The 17,279-nt window shown below is 46.8% G+C and overlaps 1 protein-coding gene across 3 annotated transcripts; it reads right to left on the bottom strand.

The window, feature by feature from the left end:
- Window positions 1–3,366: 3,366 nt before the first annotated feature.
- NUP50 (nucleoporin 50) lies at window positions 3,367–13,531 on the bottom strand. Of its 3 annotated transcripts, none has more exons than XR_001923160.3 (9): window positions 13,413–13,531; window positions 12,956–13,034; window positions 11,982–12,065; window positions 9,516–9,711; window positions 7,436–8,032; window positions 6,144–6,222; window positions 5,026–5,144; window positions 4,354–4,472; window positions 3,662–3,750 (listed from the first exon to the last, which is right to left on the bottom strand). XR_001923160.3 is itself a non-coding variant. In XM_018088515.3 (8 exons), the coding sequence occupies exons 2-8, from the start codon at window positions 13,022–13,024 to the stop codon at window positions 3,548–3,550; spliced, it is 1,347 nt and encodes a 448-aa protein (XP_017944004.3). In that variant the 5' UTR covers window positions 13,025–13,034; window positions 13,413–13,510; the 3' UTR covers window positions 3,367–3,547. The 3 variants fall into 3 exon arrangements, 1 of the variants encoding a protein (XP_017944004.3); XR_001923158.3 differs by having other exon boundaries at window positions 3,665–3,750; window positions 4,364–4,472; XM_018088515.3 differs by lacking the exon at window positions 4,354–4,472 and having other exon boundaries at window positions 3,367–3,750; window positions 13,413–13,510.
- Window positions 13,532–17,279: the final 3,748 nt, after the last annotated feature.

Genomic DNA, 17,279 nt, shown 5'->3' with positions numbered 1-17,279 from the left:
AAAACTTCAGAGCATTTTGAAATCTATTAACAACTAACAAATCATCACATTCAGCATTTTCATTGGATTTAGACTAGCTCATGCCACTTCAGTTGTTTAATGTCAGTTAATTTCTGCACACAGGCACCAGCTACAAAATTTTCTCAAATGCAAATAAGTTAAGGCATCAGAAAGAAAGTCTTTAAGGACATTTTAAATGTTACAGTGCTGCAAAGGGAGCTGAACTGCAGTTTGTAACAGCAAAGCAAACCTCCTGATTCGTTTATGTTCTACAACATGTTCATTTGAACTGTAAATTTAAATTAAACTTTTACATCCATCAACCAAAAAAGATTACAGGAACACACCGCCGTGCTCCCAAATAGATAATTTTAAGTACATTACAAACAAAAAAAAAAATCCTTGCATGTTGCAATTAATATTTTAAAATGAAATTCAAACCAAGTGTAATAATCCTCCCTTGGCGATGATTCTGAGAATTAAAAAACAGAGATCTTGATTCTTCTGGGTGGGGAGGTGGGAGGGAAAGGAAAGATTTCTAAGCAGCTGAAACTCCAAAATCAGAGTAGCAGGAGGAATGGATGATCCATAAGACACTCAAACACCTACGGACAGTGAAGGCATTAACGCAAAGGAGGGCAGGAACTTGCATCTTAAACATCAGGTGTCTGATATCCAGCTGTTAAATACATCAAATGTCTCCCAAGATACAGGAATGCCTCCTGGAGTAGCAATTCTGATCAAAATTCCTCCCTTGGATAGCATGAGCCACTTTGTTATGAAGGCATTAGTGTGTTGATGTCTGTGCTCTCCACTAACGTTTGCTTTTAACTCATTTTAGGCCTTTATTTCTATGTCAGAATCTCTGACCTTTTACAGCATTTGTGTATTTCAATATTTCTCGACTAGAAACTGAAGCATCATCAAAAATGTCTTTGTTCTGACAGTGCTGCAGAAGGGCTGTGCTCTAGACCTGAGCACCAAGGGAAAAGTGTGTGACTTCCTGCTCTGTAATCCAGATAATGGCAGGGTCACCAGGAACTGATGTTGATTAAAGTCTGATCTGCAGTAAAATTCTTCCCTGTTCTTTTAGGGGCAACTTTCCCCATGTAAATGTTTACAGTTGTATGTTTGTGCATATATTTGACACGCTAATGAATACAACATCCCAATTGTTTACCTTCCCCTGCCTTTGCTGATAAATGCACACACTGAAGAATTCAGGTGTCTCATCTCAGTCTTTCCCACAGCTAGGAGAATACCTGACTTGCTACCGTGGCTATGGTAAGGTTTAATTTTTTTCCAACACCATTTATTATTATTCTACTTATTTTCCCTTCCCCTCTGTGCTCCCCCTTGGAGACAGGGCAGAGCTGCACTGTCAGAGCTGGGCCACATGCAGGACCCCAGCCTGCCCCACTGCAGAGGCACAGCACGAGGAGAGAAGGGCAAGGTCAGCCTGTTGGTCCACATTTCTCTGGATGAAGGAGCAGTTCCAGAGCCAGGAGCTTTGGGAAGCAAACAAACAGAAGGCTGAGCCCACGGGCACACCTGGACAGAGCTGCTCCTCAGGGGATGCACAGCCAGAGCTCTGCTCTACCAACCTGCCTGCAGGAACAGGGTAAGACAACACTCAAAAGACAAATGCAAATTTAACTGAGCCCTTGGACCCGAGACCTGAGCCTGGACTAAAGTGGCAGGTAATGTTCTGCTTTTCATTCATGCACAATGAGCACACACACCCTCCAATTCAGGCAGCAGCAAGATATTTTTTTTATTTTAAAAAGCATCTTATTTTGAGGAAAGTAATGTCACTGACTTTTTACGGTTTAAGTACTGAGCCAGATGCAGAAAGAAACCCCCAAAGGCACCAGTTTATATTTCAAATAATACCTTAAAATCTCCTCTTACACTTCAGTGTTAAAAATGCAGTTCCTGTAGCCAAGCATAGCTGAAACGTGAGCAAAGGCCTTTGTTTCTGAACTTTGGTCAAGAGGGCTATAGATCCTATCAAGTTTTTCCTCCTTTTAGTTAAGAGGGGAAAAAAGGCCATAACCTGAATTGTGCAGTAAATTAGGCCTAGAGGCAGCTTTTGTCCCCCCAGAGCAGAGGGGACAGGTGAGATGTGCTGCACCTCCTTTTTCCCTGCCCACAGGATGCCAGTAGGGTGGATTTCCAGATGGCCTGTGGGAATTTTTTAAGGAAGGGCAGGGTTTTTCCTGTGTGTCACATTAGCCAGAGGCAGGGTGGCATGTTCATTCCATCTTCCAGAGCTGAGCCAAGAGAGCACTTCAAGTTTAACATGAACCCCGAGCTCTCGGAGAGGTCCCAGAGCTGGGAGTGCAGTAGAAAAACAATTACTAGGGAAGGAGTTTCCAGCAAACAAGATTTGCAAAAGAAAAGGATTAAACCAGCAGAGTCTGATATAATGCTGAGATGGAAACCAAGACCAGAATCAGTGTTCTGATCCATCAATTATTGCCACATGGGTAACTTTAACACAGCTGACAACTAAGTTGTAGATTAACCCAGCGCTCCCTACGTGCAACAGAAAGCTTGTCCTAAAGCTGCACATTGTGCAGCACAGCACTGCAGCTTCAGCACAGGGGCAAGGAAAGGCCAGAGGCAACACAAAGGTCTACAAAAGCCCTGAAGTTTGGCTGTGGGAGGAGCTCTGCTCAGCAAGTACCAGCAGCAGGACAAATACAACACGTACAGCTCTGCCTCAGCCGGGTTGCAGGCGTGGCCCAAGGAGGGAGGACAAACACCTTGGAAGGACCATCGTGGAAGTGCAGCCCTTGGCCTCTGGTGTGTCAGGAGCCAGGGGATGCTGGTGTGGTCCCAGATAAACTGTCTTCCAGTTGTCTGCTTCTACTATTGCACATCATGAGCTTGTTGCTACAGTAAGGACAGAAGTGACAGTTCTTCTCTAGAAAACACCACTGTCAACAGGACTACACAAGCAAATTTTCTTGTCACCATCTGCAGTCTCTGAGTCCCAAAAGCACGTGGGTCTGTAAGAGTTCAGACACAGCACAGTACAAATCATCTGTGGTGGGGTGCAGTGTTGTCACCCAGTCAGAAACCAGTCTCACCAGAAAGAATACAACAGACCAATCAAAATTAAAAACTGGAGTCTACAAACAGTTTCAACAGGTAAACTTGGACATCCTCCCTTCTCAAAGCAGGAGGTGGTTGCATTGCATCAGTCTGTGAGGAAGCTCTGGTACCGTGTTTCTGTGCTCGGATTTCAGTCCATTTGGTCGAGCGGTGCTAAAAACATACGCCTGGATTTATATCCATGTGCTTTATCCAGAAGAGGTCCTGCATTTAGACACTGAAAAATGAGGGAGCACAGTCCAACACTTGTGTTCTATTAAAGCTTTTATTAGCTAGTTTAGCTTTTCCTCACATAATTTTTTCCAGAATTCCTATAACAGTTCTTAATATCAGAGTAAAGAGTTAAATGTTCAAGTGAAGTTAGGGAAGGAAAAAAGAGCAGCAGCAGTTTGGCAATAATTCCTCAAATCACTGACTGCAACTTATTTTAAGCCTCCTTTTTCTCCAGTAAGATTTTGTGCAACTCATCTGCATCCTCACTTGTTTTCACCCTTATTAACATGGTGACAGGAGCAGTCGGGTTCTTCTCGTCGATCGGTGGATTGGGGACACAAACTATGAGAACGTTGTTCTTCCCAGTTCTTGTGCATGGCATCTTAGGTGGAATTAGGACATTCAACAGTATGTTCCCTGCGGGTGAGGAGGGGGGAAAAATGACCATTAGCCACTGTTCAGCTTTTACTGCAATGCAGTGTTAGTACAGGTACTAAACAGGGATTTAGGAGGGTTTGGAAGGAAGGCAACTCACAAACACGAAGTATGTTTGTCTTATTCTTCCCTGAGCATCTGCTCAGGGCCCTTGTTCTCAGATTTCCTTCCTCAGCAGGAATGAGGAAATCTCTGAAAATACTGCACCCTTCTTTTTTTAGAGGGAGGAGCCTGAAGAATATGATAGCAGGGACACAGAGGGAAAAGGCAGAAGGAGCAAGTGTGGAATCCAGTCCCAGTGCTTAGTTCTGACCATTGGGTGCAGTTCAGAAGCAGAAACAAAATGTTAGTTCTGATGCAGACAGAGGTGTTAATGGGACAAACCAGGGTGCAGGAAGTACTTTGTATCCCCAAATCCTCCCACAGAGCTGGTGTGGTCTGTGCCAGGTTACTGACAACAGCTCCGTGGCAACTTGTTAAACCACTTCATGAGTTAAGAGAGAAGTGAGTGCCAGAGCTCCAGGGTTAGTGGGCTACTAAACAGCAGCAAACAAACTCCAGTCTGGTTCCACAGGAGACACACACATTTATAGACCTGGGAAATAGCTCAGAACATGGCAGCAGAATTAGGGAAAAGTCAGTCTTCGCCTCCCTTTCCAGTTCAGTTTTTCAACACAGTGAGATTTTAGGAAAGGAATACAGCACTGTGTGAAGACAGCAAAAAGGAAAGTGCATCACTATGACTGCAGCAGCTTCTAGAAACCCCAAGCTTGGACTCCCCAAGCTCAAATGTCTTAGTGTGTGAGCTGGAGAAAAAGGAAAGACTTCCTAACACCCCGCTGTGGATGAAGGCAGAAGGGAGCTGAGATGTACCCTGCCCTTCAGTGCAGCCTGGCTTTAGTCCTCAGGGATTAGACAACCATACCAGATACTCAGTTTTAGGGAAGCTGGACCTTAAGCCAAGCTTGAAGGCCACTGAAGCCAGGGATGGAGAAAAGCTTGTAAAAAAGTGGGGGGAAGGAATTCCCAAACATACACCATAGCCTTTTACTCCTTGCACAGCTTCACATGCTCTCTTCTGTAATGCTCAGGAGAGGCATCCAAGTGCTTGTTCAAATACTTGAAATTATTCAGAGAAAATAAAAAGCAGAAAGGTTTTCACTAACTCTGTCTGTTATGCTGTGTAACCACAAAAATATCCTAATGCTTAGCAAGGAATTTCACGTCAACACTTGCTACTGGAAGAACTTTACTTACCTAAATTGGTATCTGCTCGGACTAGGAGTTGAGTTTTTTCATTTCCTGCTGGTTTTAAATGTAATGTTCCTACCCCTTTTTCTTTAAATTCATTATCCTTTTTGTAAAACAGTTTGCACCTGCGGGGGAAAAAATAAAACAAACTCAAACCCCTTGTTTGTGCAGCCATGTAGAGATTAAAGACATAACAATATCTCTCAAGTACACCAAGTACAGGCACCCATCTGACTCACAGTAACAATAACCAGGAGTTAACGTGATGTAAAATAATCTTTATTCTTCTTGACCTTGTTTCATGGGCTAACTTGCAGTTCAAAGAGAAAGGTAATCATTTCTTTCAGTACTGAAATGACAAATGTACTGCTTTCAGGGAAAAGTAAAGTGCAGAGCAACCTGTACTCAGGGTCTATGAGGAGCAGTAACTGTATAAGCTACTTTAAAAAACACTAATTACAAAGAACTTGCTGTAATGTTCTGAAGTTATGGGAGAACTTTTATGTACAATTCATAAACATTTTTAAGTGAAGTTCTAATAACCTAATAAACCATTCCTAATAAATTAGCACACACCTTCTCTCAGATAAAACTAATGGCTTTTGGTAGCAGGACAAATTCTGTGCCGAGTGTCAATTACTTGGACTACTGAATGTGCCTTGAAAAACTGCCTCTAGTACAGCTGGTCTCATTTTGAGCTTAAAAGCACAGCTTGTTCACTCCTTCACACAACAATCAGCATTTTCCAGCTGAAGAGTCTTATTTTAGGCTGTGCAAATAACTGAGCAGCTGGTGGATTTTCCAGCAGCACAGCATGAAATTTTTGTGGTAGCCCTGCAGTTTAAACTCACAAAACCTGACAAAGGCAAGAACATCTTCACTTGTAAAAAACAGATCACAACCAGAACACAAACTATTACTGTTGCGTCCAAGATACAGAAGAATTTTAGTAAGGCATTGCAAATTCTTGCCTGTAATTAACTTTTTTACAAGTTCATACTCTATATGGATTCCCAACAAGCTTTATCAATTAGAAAGTAAAGAACATGTCCTTAATCATGCACTGCAGTGAAGAATAGCAATATGCAGGTATCAATTTTGTTTTCCAAGTCAGAGTCACTTACTTCTTTGAGTAGAAAGCATCATCCTCTTTTATTTCATTAACAACGACTTTTGGTGGCTCTTCTTCCTCCTCTTCTCCTCCTTCAAACAGAAAGTTTGAATATGTTAATGTTGTGAGCACAGAGCCTGCAGGGTGTTTTTGGCACTTAGAGTTCCCTTGTGCATGCCATGTTTGACATGGACACGTGTGGCCAGAACACATTTCAGTCCCTCTGGGCTCTGCAGCAGCTTCAGCTACAGAAAAAGAAGTGTTACTTGCTTTTCCTTCAGCCCCTCAAACAACTCCATCCTCATCTTCAGTTTAAGTGGGGTGAAAATACCCAACCCCTACCAGACAATCAAACCCTAAAAATACAAAGCTTAATTAGTCAAAACCTTCGGGTTTGACACAAAGCAGTTTTCGCATTTCAAAGAACATGCTCCACAAATTCAAGTAAAGCACAATAAAAACTTCCAACAGCCAGGTTTAACTTGGGGGAAGGGAAGTCACTGTGGGAATGACAGCCAAGAGATAGTGGCAGATTATGCCTTTCCAATCCCTCAGCTCCTAGGAATTCCATCAGCTCACTGTACCCAGTGTAGGCAGAGCAAAGCTGTCAGGTACCATGTAACTTTGGTGGCCTTACAGTCTGTTAAATAAAATGGACTCAGTTGTTCTGTATCTCATGCATTTTACCATAAAGCTACTGGGAAAAGCAGAGGGATCGAAATGTCCTGCAGACTCAAAGGAGAACATACCAGCTGCTTTAAATGTCACCTTTTCAAGTCCTGTCTCCAGGTAAAGGATTATATTCTATTACAGAAAGTGTAAATCTGACAGAAATACAGAGGTTTTGATAAGCACAAACTTTTGGCGTCGCTTAAACTGTGTGCATGGCTGGGATTTGCAGATTACTGGTGTGGGTCTGCACTTCAAATTCCAGAACAATTCTGATCACAGAATCATAGAATATACAATGCCTGAGTTGGAGTGACCCACAAGGATGAAGTCAGGCTCCTGGCCCTGCACAGACACCCCAACAATCCCACCCTGTCCCTGGGAACGTTGTCCAAACCCTCCTGGAGCTCTGGCAGCCTTGGGGCTGTGCCCACTGCCCTGGGGAGCCTGGGCAGTGCCCAACCACCCTCTGGGGGAAGAACCTTTCCCTGAGATCCAACCTGACCCTGCCCTGACACAGCTCCATGCCACGATCTTGTTCAATTTACTATTGCTGCACCTTTGCAGTATCCTTAAGTGGCACACACTCACAGCTTACCACTAAAGAAACTACAAACAGCAATAAAAAGAATTTACCTTTCTCATCGGCATTGCTGCTTTCTGCCTGAGCTTCCAGCAAACTGGTGGGCGCTGCAATGACAGACTTGGCCTGGTTTGCGTCTTTTCCAAACAATCCCGAATTCCCGGGAGAAAAGGAGAAACTGCTGAGTGTTCCTGAGCCCAGGGAGCCCAGAGCAGGGCTGTCGGCGCTCTTGCCGAAGTTAAACGAGACGGCAGAGGCGGTTCCCAAGGACGGCTCCTTCTTCTCGGGCGCGGCCTCGGCCGTTCTGTCCGCCGGCGCCTCCTCGGCCTTGCCGCTGTTGAACAGGAATGCCGAGCCCTGGAGCTTCGTGCCCCCGAAGGCGGGGGCGGCCCTGGCGCCGGGGGTGCCGGCGGGCTCGCCCTCGGAGCCGCTGTCGCTGCCGTGCTGCTGCTCGATGCTGGCCAGGTAGCGCTCGTAGTCCCTGAAGATGGGGGTCAGGTCGCACAGCGGGTTGGAGTTCACGTGCTTCGCGATCCAGTCGCGCACGGAGCAGTTGAGGGCGGCCAGCTGCTTGTGGTAGGAGCCCTGCCTGCCCCCGCCCGCCTTGGTCTCAAACGCTGCGGCACCGGGGCCGTTGGACACGGGCGACCCTGGCACAACAGGAACGTGGCTAAGAACGTTGTCTTCCCCCAGAAAGCGGAGTTCTCTGAAAAGCCCAACCAGTGTTCCCAGTATTTCTTGCCAAGTCACTCATCCCTGCTCAGTTATGCTCCTTCTGGGCCACAGGATATGCCCAGTTGGAAGGGACCCACACGGATCTTCAAGTCCAACCCTTAGCCCTGTGCAGGACCATCCCCAAGGGTCACACCCTGTCCCTGAGAGGATCATCCCAACCCTCCTGGAGCTCTGGCAGCCTTGGGGCTGTGCCCACTGCCCTGGGGAGCCTGGGCAGTGCCAACCACCCTCTGGGGTGGGAGAACCTTTCCCTGAGATCCAACCTGACCTTGCCACCGGTACTGCTGTACCAGTGAGCACACCGTGCTGTGAGACAGACCCACGTTTTAAATTTAGAAAGGTTACTTTGTTCAGGGACAAAGTAGATGGAGAATGCTAGTGAATAAAAAAAAAGAAATCTTGTACAGAACATTAAAAAGTACAAGTTTTGTATTTTGCCAAAAATTTCACAAGGTTTTTACAGCTTTATAACGCTGTAACACTTACTAAGTCAAAATAGTCAAGTTAGGTCTTGCTAATTACACTTTAAAACACCCTGAGTGCACTAGCCCACAATTTTGCATGCTTTGCAAAATTGGTTTCCATATAAAAAACATAGGCAGTAAACTAAGAAAATCCTCACTGAGTATTTCAGTTTCCCCTAATTTAGTCAAGCTCACTGAAATCTAAGTTACTCCAAAGCTCAAAACTCCACCACCTGTATTCTAGCACATGGCCTCCAAAATCCTGTGGCAGTGGTCACATTTCTCCATCCCCAGCACAAAGGGGCAGAGCTAATATTACTCAGGGACTTCCAAAGCATGGGAGCTAGACTTGCCAAAGTATTCCAAGTGCCTTAAAATGTAGGTATGAATGTAACAGATACAGTTCTAGAAAGACTGTCTGCCATGTCAGGTGTACAGGGGAAAAGAGGTTGACTCCAGCTATGCAGTACATATTTACCAAGAATGGCAAAATATACAGAAAAAAGACCTTAAAAAAAAAACCCAACACATCAAGAAACTGCAGTCTTACTAAATGGATAATTTCTATTAGCTTTTTTTTTTTTTTTAATTAAATTTAAAGAACTGGGACAACTGTTTAACTGGAACATGTTACCAGCTGCTTTATACTATTCCAAGAGTGTCTTAGGCCAGTTTCTTCCATTCCCATTTGTGCTAATAAAACTTCTACCTCCAGTATTAGAGCAAATGCAAATTTAGTTCCCACCACTCAAGACTGCATGCATTTGATAACTTGTCCCTCCAGCAGCCTAAAATCTTTTCAAGAAATCTCACAAAGAGGAATGAAATCTCAAAACCTTAAAACAGAACTACAGGGTGGTCTGAACTTGTTTTTTCACTAATAAATACAGACTTCATTGATGAATGTGTTCAGATATGCTTATTTAAAACTTACCAAATGCTGATTGTGTTTCAGGAGTGGTCTTCAAACTGCTGAAAGAAGGAGTGCTAGAGACAGTACTGCTTCCATTAGACAGCCCTTCCAAAGGCTTTATTCCTGCACCATTCCCAAATCCGCCGAAGCCACCTCCTCCTTTCCCAGAAGGCAATATAAAGCCTTTAAACCCTTTAAAAGCTCCTCCACTTTCAGACTGGGGAGAGAAAAGAAGAGAGACAACCAGTTACACACATCTCCTCCACACAAATCCCACCCCTACTTAATATTCCTGATATCCCTGGTTTATTTTCAGCGTGTCATTCCGTGCATTACTGTGTCAGCTATGCAAACACAGGGAACAGCTTCCCTGTGACACACTGCTACTGCTTTTGGAGGACTCAGATGTTTGGTATGAAAATAATCTGGAACTGGGAAGTGGATACATGGAAGTTGTTCAGAGCAGCGGATGTGTTTGACTACCTATTTAGAGACTCGTAGCACGTTGTTTTCTTTAAATAATTACACAGCAATATACAATTGCAGGTTTATTTTCAGCAGCTCTTAGCACTTAAAACCGCAATTAAGAGTCTAACACTTCAAGCCCCTCATCCAAAACAGCCTATTTTGGAGTCACCTACGAAATGTTTGTGATTTACCCAAAATATTTCAGTGTGACCAGTGGGAGAAGCAAAGACAGACTGTACTCGATCACAAAATGTGTGTCTCTGCAGCCTTTTCATTACCCAGTTCTGAACACTGTCTTTACAACCACATTATTTTATGGCATAGTTTCTCATGTTTCTAAAGGGCAGTGTGATTAACATACAAATAGGCACTACCACTTTTAGGTACTTTTAGGCCTTTTGAGGTAATGAAATATTACTGTAGGAAGTGTGCTTCCAGTGTCTCTGGAAAACCATCAAGGGGAGGAGAACTGCTTCTGAGTTTCATCTGCTTTTACCACTGAAGAAATGGCAAAGCTTACAAATTTTAGGTTGTATTCCATTCTGACCTTGTGGGCTGCTTCTGCTTCCCTTTGTGCTTTACCTTTTCCAGTGCAGTCCTGTTTGTCATTCCTAGGTAGCAATTTTTATTGTCTCTCTCTGATCAGTTCCACCTCTCTCTCTGGACATTCCAGTTAAGTGCAGTCTCCTTCATTACAGCATTGTGCTTGCTCCATGTAGGAATGTCAGTAAAATTCAAGTTTACCTTTTTGTAAATATTTCACAGGTTTCTTATGCAACCTCAGCTGTCCTGTCATCTTCTACTTTTCAGACTTTGTCCAACCTATTGTCCTGGGTTTGGCTGGGATAGAGTTAATTTTCTCCCTAGCAGCTGGTACAGTGCTGTGGTCTGGATTCAGGATGAGAAGAATGTTGAGAAGAGAGTTGTTCTGGTTGGTGCTGAGCAGGGCTCACTGCACTCAAGGAGTTCTCAGTGTCTCGTGCTCTGCTGGGGTTAAACCTGATCCCTGTACTAGCCCTTCTCCCAGTTCTAGCAGCCTGCTCCCAGCCTCCTGACTATTTCTTCTACAGCCACCTGGTCCCCCTTCTCAATCAGTTCTGTTTCTCCTATTCTATCTGCCCCAAATCTCTCCTGCTCAGCTCTTGCATCACCTTTCCCCAGTACAACCCTTTAATGAACACATTTGTGGCTAAAACTACTCAAGGCAGCAGTGGGCTAAGTCACCTTCCTCATTTACATGGCCTGGACTGCAGGAGGTAAAACAAAAGCACAGGAGGAACTGTGTAGCTCCTAACTGTGCCTGGTCCCATTCCATCCAAATCTGAGCAACAGGCACAGTTCCTGCCCTATTCCTAACAGGGTGCACGCCCTGTTCAAAGGCTGGCTGGTAGCAAAAACCACAACAAAGCATTTGCCAGGGATTTCTGAAAGGACAACACTTTGGCTGGACTGGGTTAATGCTTTCACAGGGACTAAACCTGTAACAAAGGCCAGCCTCCTTTCAATTTTCCATTTGTTACTGCAAAGAGTAGGTGGCACTAAAGCTCTTCAAAGGGAGGCAAAAAAGTAGTAGCATTCTTGACAAAAGATAAGTTTTCATCCTCAGAACAGTTTAATATTTTGGCTTTTACTAATTTAGCCTCTGAGACATCCCTCAGCCCTCCTATGGATAACTAGGAACTTTCCATTGCCAGACTTCCATCTCTGCAAAGAATGGAAGTAGAGAAGTTCCAGTGCTGTTTTACCCATCTGCAGAGGACACTGTGTCTGAAACACTCTTCATTTTTGCTTCACAAATACTCTCTTCACCCAGTCAATACTTGTGGTACTAATTAACCATTTCTCACCTTTTCCTTGCCATGGAACAATAAGCCAAAACCCATCTGCACATGTGAGCTGGTGAGTGAAATGACAACTCAGTGCAGCATCACCACAAGCCCAGGGAAGTGAAAGCTGAGCCTGGTGCCACATGCTGCAGCTGAGCCCGTCCCCAGCACTCGTGGCCAGTGCCCACGTTACCTCCGAGCCGACGTTCCGGCGCTTTGCCTTTTTAATGGCTCTGTTCTTCAGCACCTCCTCACTGGCCACCGAGAACGTTCCCACCTGCAGGAGCAAGCCAGGGAATCATCAGTGGAATTCTCAAAATGCACAGTGGTTTCTGAACACGACTCTAACCCTGCCCCCTAACAAACAAGGGGAGGAATTAAACCACAACCACCCCAAAAACACGGTAGTGATTAACTTGCCGAGGACCTGGACATTACTTGATACCTGGAACTGGTACTTCAAACATTAGCAAAGGCAGCTAATGGCTCATTACTACCCTGTAATAAGTGAGGAAATAAAGTCTTCTTATATTCAAACTCCTGGAAGAGTCAGTTTTATTTCTTACATTTACAGGTCTAAACATTTAATACTTCCAGTAGGACAGAAGCAAGCACAGTTTGGTCAGAGATAAACACGGGCCATAAGTATGAGACACTAAACATTAAAATCTCTTTTTACCATCAGATGAAACATAACATTTGACTCTTTGCCTAATTCCTCTGGCTGTGTGGGGACATTAAGCTAAAATTAACACAGTTCTGAAATTTACTATTATTGGCCCTTAAAAAAACCCACACAAGACATAAAGAAAATTTATCTCAAGAAACCAAATCCGCTTTTCCTGTGAATTCAGTAAATACCTCTCACACATCTGAAGAGTCCAAAAGCATTTTAACAAGCCTGGGGTTCCCCCTAGAAATGTAAAGTTCCTTTCCCCTGAGCTACTGATGTCATTTGAAGTCTTAGAAGCTGCTTTGCCCTGGGGTCTGCATACATTGGAGGCTTTATAAAAAGCAATTTTATAAAATTCGCTTGTATAAAATTCCCTTCAATCGCTATGCTTTTAACCAGTTTTGCTGTAGGTTTTACCCACAAAATGAACAGCACATGTCAATAACTATTCTGCTACCTGCAGGGGTGGTGGAGGGAACTGATGCTTAACTTACCTCCTCAGCTTCTTCCTCCTGATCCCAGTTTCGGTCAGTCAGTTCCTTCTCTGCAATTCTCTTGGCCATGTTTGCACACCTACGTGGGGGGGGAAAGAATCATAGAATGATTCTTTAATAATTAAATTCTAAGCAACAGTGATCTTCAATTCGTGTTCTTAGAACAAAAAAAGGGAATCAGAGTTGATACAGAAGCAGGTCAAAAGTGGAACAACAGTGGAAAACCAAGTGTTGTGGCAACAACAATCAGCAGAACATTCCATGTTCCACTCCCTGCCTTCTCAGGATACCCATGTGAGCAAGAAAAGTTCCTTTACAACACCTAAAATAAATACTGATGAGGACCCACTGAAGCAGTTGGGCAGAAAGCTTGGCTAAGGCTGAGGACAATGCTCTCCTTTAAAAAACAGGACTGGAAGACCATTATTAATTTTAAAATTGAAAATAAAAAAATTACCAATAGATCAGGCTATTTTTCCTCCAAAGGCTACATAAGGCATATCATGGATTTTAGAGCAAACACTGTAAGCAGCCAATCATCATTTTGCTGGTTATCTCTGCGATGGAAGGGAAAACCAGCCCTGGAGAAGGAAACGTCTGAAACAGTAGGACAGTTTATCAGCTGTGTACAAAACCAAAGACTGGATCCAGCTATGCTGCTTTCTAGCTGAAAGGCCTGGCAAGCAATCACACTACTCGAGTTTTACACGAAAAAGCAGCTTTTTACTAATTATGATTGTATCTTCCAACACTAAATATGAAAACTTTTCATAGGAAATATGTAGTTTTGTGGCAATTTAGCAAGCACAGAAATTAAAACTCTTCAAAAAACTCCCTTGGGTTTGTGATTAAGATCTGCCAAAAAAAAAAAAAAAACAAACCCATAAATGGTTGAATTTCAGAGCCCAAAACAATAACAATAAATAATTACAGAACATCTTGTTTAGAGAGTGAAATGGTTTGGAACAGTAAATCCAGTGGCACGGCAGCCTTGAAGATCACACCTCCATGTCCTGAATTTTGGTCTGACACACTTCGCAAATAAGGTCAGGTTATTAGGAGCTTCTGGAAGTACAGGGAGTACACACTGGCTTGTGTATACATATTTAAATGCCCTGAGCCACATAGCCCTGAAAGCTGAGGTCCTACCATGCCTTGCTTGATCCCTGGGAGACTATTTCAATCTAACCCACTGAAAACTGAAAAAAAAAAAAAAAGCCTATTTTAAAGGCCTATTTAATTTATTCAAATTATTTTATTCTGGTATATATCATTATGTAATATATAATAAATAATAATGTAACGCAGGTTTGTTTTTTATTAATAATTTTAAATTTATAATAAATAATAGATTATTTAACATTATAGTTACTGTATTACACATAATATATTACACTATATTATTGTAAGTTATATTATGTATTATATACATAATACTATATATTACTAATTTATTATTTTAATGTAAAATACTAATTTAGTTAAATATATTTTGAGAAACAGTTCAAAGAACTGCAGAATATCCTGAGCTGGAAGGGACCCATCAGGACCATGGATCCAGCTCCTGGCCCTGCCCAGAACACGCCAACAATCGCACCCTGTCCCTGGGAGCGTTGTCCCAACGCTCCTGGAGCTCCGTCAGCCGTGCCCACTGCCCTGGGGAGCCTGGGCAGTGCCCGAATGGGGACAAGCTGTCCCGATAATCCAACCTAAACGCTGCCTCTGCGAACAAGCCTTCTCGTTTAAAAAGCGAAAACACAGCACACGGGCACGGCGCAGGAGCTTGGCCGTACCTACCGACCGCCGCGAAACGTCCCGCGCTGTTTGCCAGTGCAGCCGTTCCCGGCCAGGCGCTTGCCCGCCGCGTCCCGCGGTCGCAGCCCCGGGCCCGCGGGGCGCGGCGGGAGGAGGCGAGGAAGCGAAGCCGAGGCCCGCACACCCCGCGCTCCCCTTCCGCGCGTTCCGCACGCGTCGCCCCGGTGCGTTCCGCAGGCCCCCGGCCCGAGCCCTGGGGGTGGGGGGGGGGTGGGCCCGCAACGCGCCGCGAACCGCCGAAGCGCCCGCACCGCACGCGCCCACCCCACCGCCCCTGTCCGCGGCCACGCGGCACTCACAGCCCGGGCGGGCGCTCTCTTTTTTTCCTTCCCGCGGGGCGGGCCGATCGCCTGCGTGCGGGCGGGCTGGCGCTCGCAGGCTGCGCGGCGCGTCAGCAATGCCCCGGCGTGCCCGACGCGGTGCCCCGCAGTGCCCCGGGCCCGGCCCGGCCGCGGTGCCGCTCGGGGCTCGCTGGGGTTTGGGCTGGGGCTTCTGCACCGGACGCAGGGCAGCCGGCACCGCCGGTCCGCCCGCGGCCCGCGCTGCCCGCACCGCGCGTGCGCGGCGCCGGCCGGCGGGGCGGGCGGGCGCCTGGCGGTTCCCCCGCCGGCGGCGGGACGGCACGGCGGCGCTGAGGGGGGGACAGGAGTGTGCGGCGGCCACGGGGGCACTGGAGGGGGGCAAGGAAGTGTGCGCGGGGCTGCTCGGGCACTGAGGGGGACACCGGGACATGGAGCGGGGAAATGGAGTGTGCAGGGCCTGCTCGGAGGGGGACACCGGGACATGGAGCGGGGAAATGGAGTGTGCAGGGCCTGCTCGGGCACTGAGGGGGGACAAGGAGTGTGCGGGGCCTGCTCGGGCACTGAGCGGGACACCGGGACACGGAGCGGGGGAATGGAGTGTGCAGGGCCCAGGGGCACTGAGCGGGACACCGGGGATCATCGGAGCGGGGAAACTGGAGTGTGGCGGGGCTGCTCGGGCACTGAGGGGGGACAGGGAGTGTGCAGGGCCTGCTCGGGCATTTTTCTGGGGGGGACAAGGGTGTGCAGGGCCTGCTCGGGCACTGAGGGGGACAAGGAGTGTGCGGGCCTGGCTCGGGCACTGAGCGGGCACCGGGAACACGCGAGCGGGAAATGGAGTGTGGCAAGGGCCTGCTCGGGCACTTGAGCGGACACCGGGACACGGAGCGGGGGAATGGAGTGTTCGCAGGGCCCAGGGGCACTGAGCGGGACACCGGGACACGGAGCGGGGGGCAAGCAGTGTGCAGGGCCCAGGGGCACTGAGCGGGGGAATGGAGTGTGCAGGGCCCAGGAGCACTGAGGGGGACACCGAGACATGGAGCGGGGGGCAAGGACTGTGCAGGGCCCAGGTTGGGGTGCGAGACGCGAGCTGGCATCACTATTCTCCCTAAATGTCCGTAGTCTGGGGCCAGGCACGAGGCGGAGAGGCCGCAGGATACAGAGCTCTCATGCCAACAACTTGCCACTGGCATCTGCTCACTCAGGTCAGGACGGAGGTGACCTCAAGCCTCCTCCTCCCCCGGCATCCTCTTCACTGAGCACCACGTGGGAAGCATGTACCCATTCCTGTGGCTGAGGGGCAGGATCAGTGCCAATCAGGCCTCCTTTGTGGTTCAGTGAACTCCTGCACTTCACAGCCTGCATCCCAAACCTGCTTTCTGATTCCCCAAGGGAGAGGAATTTACATTTGCAATTGTATGTCTCGTTAGTTAAAGACCCATTACTGTCCAAAGGATCAGCAGCTTGAACTTAAATCCCACAGGATTTATGATAAGGAAGAACCAAAGGCTGCAGAAGAAAACATTCCAGGGAGGGCACAGGGAACACAGAGGGGTTGGCGGGTCCTCAGTGCCGTGACACTCTAGAACAAGGTGACTGCTCTAGAACAAGGCTCACCCCATCACCTCCCTTATACACTCTACCAAGTTTCTGCCTCAAGTATCTCCTTTATAAACCTGCCCCCAAAAACTCGCTCCAGGCAGGTCCCCGTGCCCCCCAAGCAGGGAAGTGTGACTTTCTTTTTATTGTGCAAACGAGGAAGCAATCTTTTTTCTGCTGGCTGAGGTTTTCTGAGTGGTGAGTGGTGCCAAAGAGGTGGAGTTTGGCTGGAAGGGGGACAGGAAAACACTGAAGTGGTCAATGAACAGCTGCATTTAGCAGAGGCTGGAAATGGTGTTACAAGGCTGAGCCACCCACACGGGCTCACAGGGCCGCACCTGCACAAAAAGGACACACTTGGTTTTGGAAAGACAACCCAGGAGAGCTCCCAGTTCTGAGCCCTCACTCCCTCACCACCTGTCACAGGTGTTCTGGCAATGCTGCTGGCCCTGGAAAGCCTGGGACAGAGAAGGAGAACTTGACCACTGTTCAGAGGCACTGCCAGGCCTCCCAGGGACCGTAAGGGCTGTAACTCCCCTGCCAGCACCGGCCTGGAGTCTGCCTTGCCCCCTGCAAGGACCCCGCACACACCAACAGACCATTGCCAGCGC

Source organism: Manacus vitellinus, unplaced genomic scaffold, assembly GCF_001715985.3.
Source record: "Manacus vitellinus isolate BGI_N305 unplaced genomic scaffold, ASM171598v3 scaffold_104_pilon, whole genome shotgun sequence".
Classification (NCBI taxonomy): domain Eukaryota; kingdom Metazoa; phylum Chordata; class Aves; order Passeriformes; family Pipridae; genus Manacus; species Manacus vitellinus.
This window is presented reverse-complemented; position numbering and strand designations above follow the sequence as displayed.

Bases quoted from the DNA above. Each gene is read 5' to 3' on its own strand.
- NUP50 (XM_018088515.3), bottom strand. From the start codon at position 13,024: ATGGCCAAGAGAATTGCAGAGAAGGAACTGACTGACCGAAACTGGGAT. The intron at 6,223-7,435 runs GTAAATTCTTTT...TTCTGTTTGAAG, and splicing joins CAGCAATGCCGATGAGAAAG to GAGGAGAAGAGGAGGAAGAA. The intron at 5,145-6,143 runs GTAAGTGACTCT...TTTCCCCCGCAG, and splicing joins GATGCTTTCTACTCAAAGAA to GTGCAAACTGTTTTACAAAA.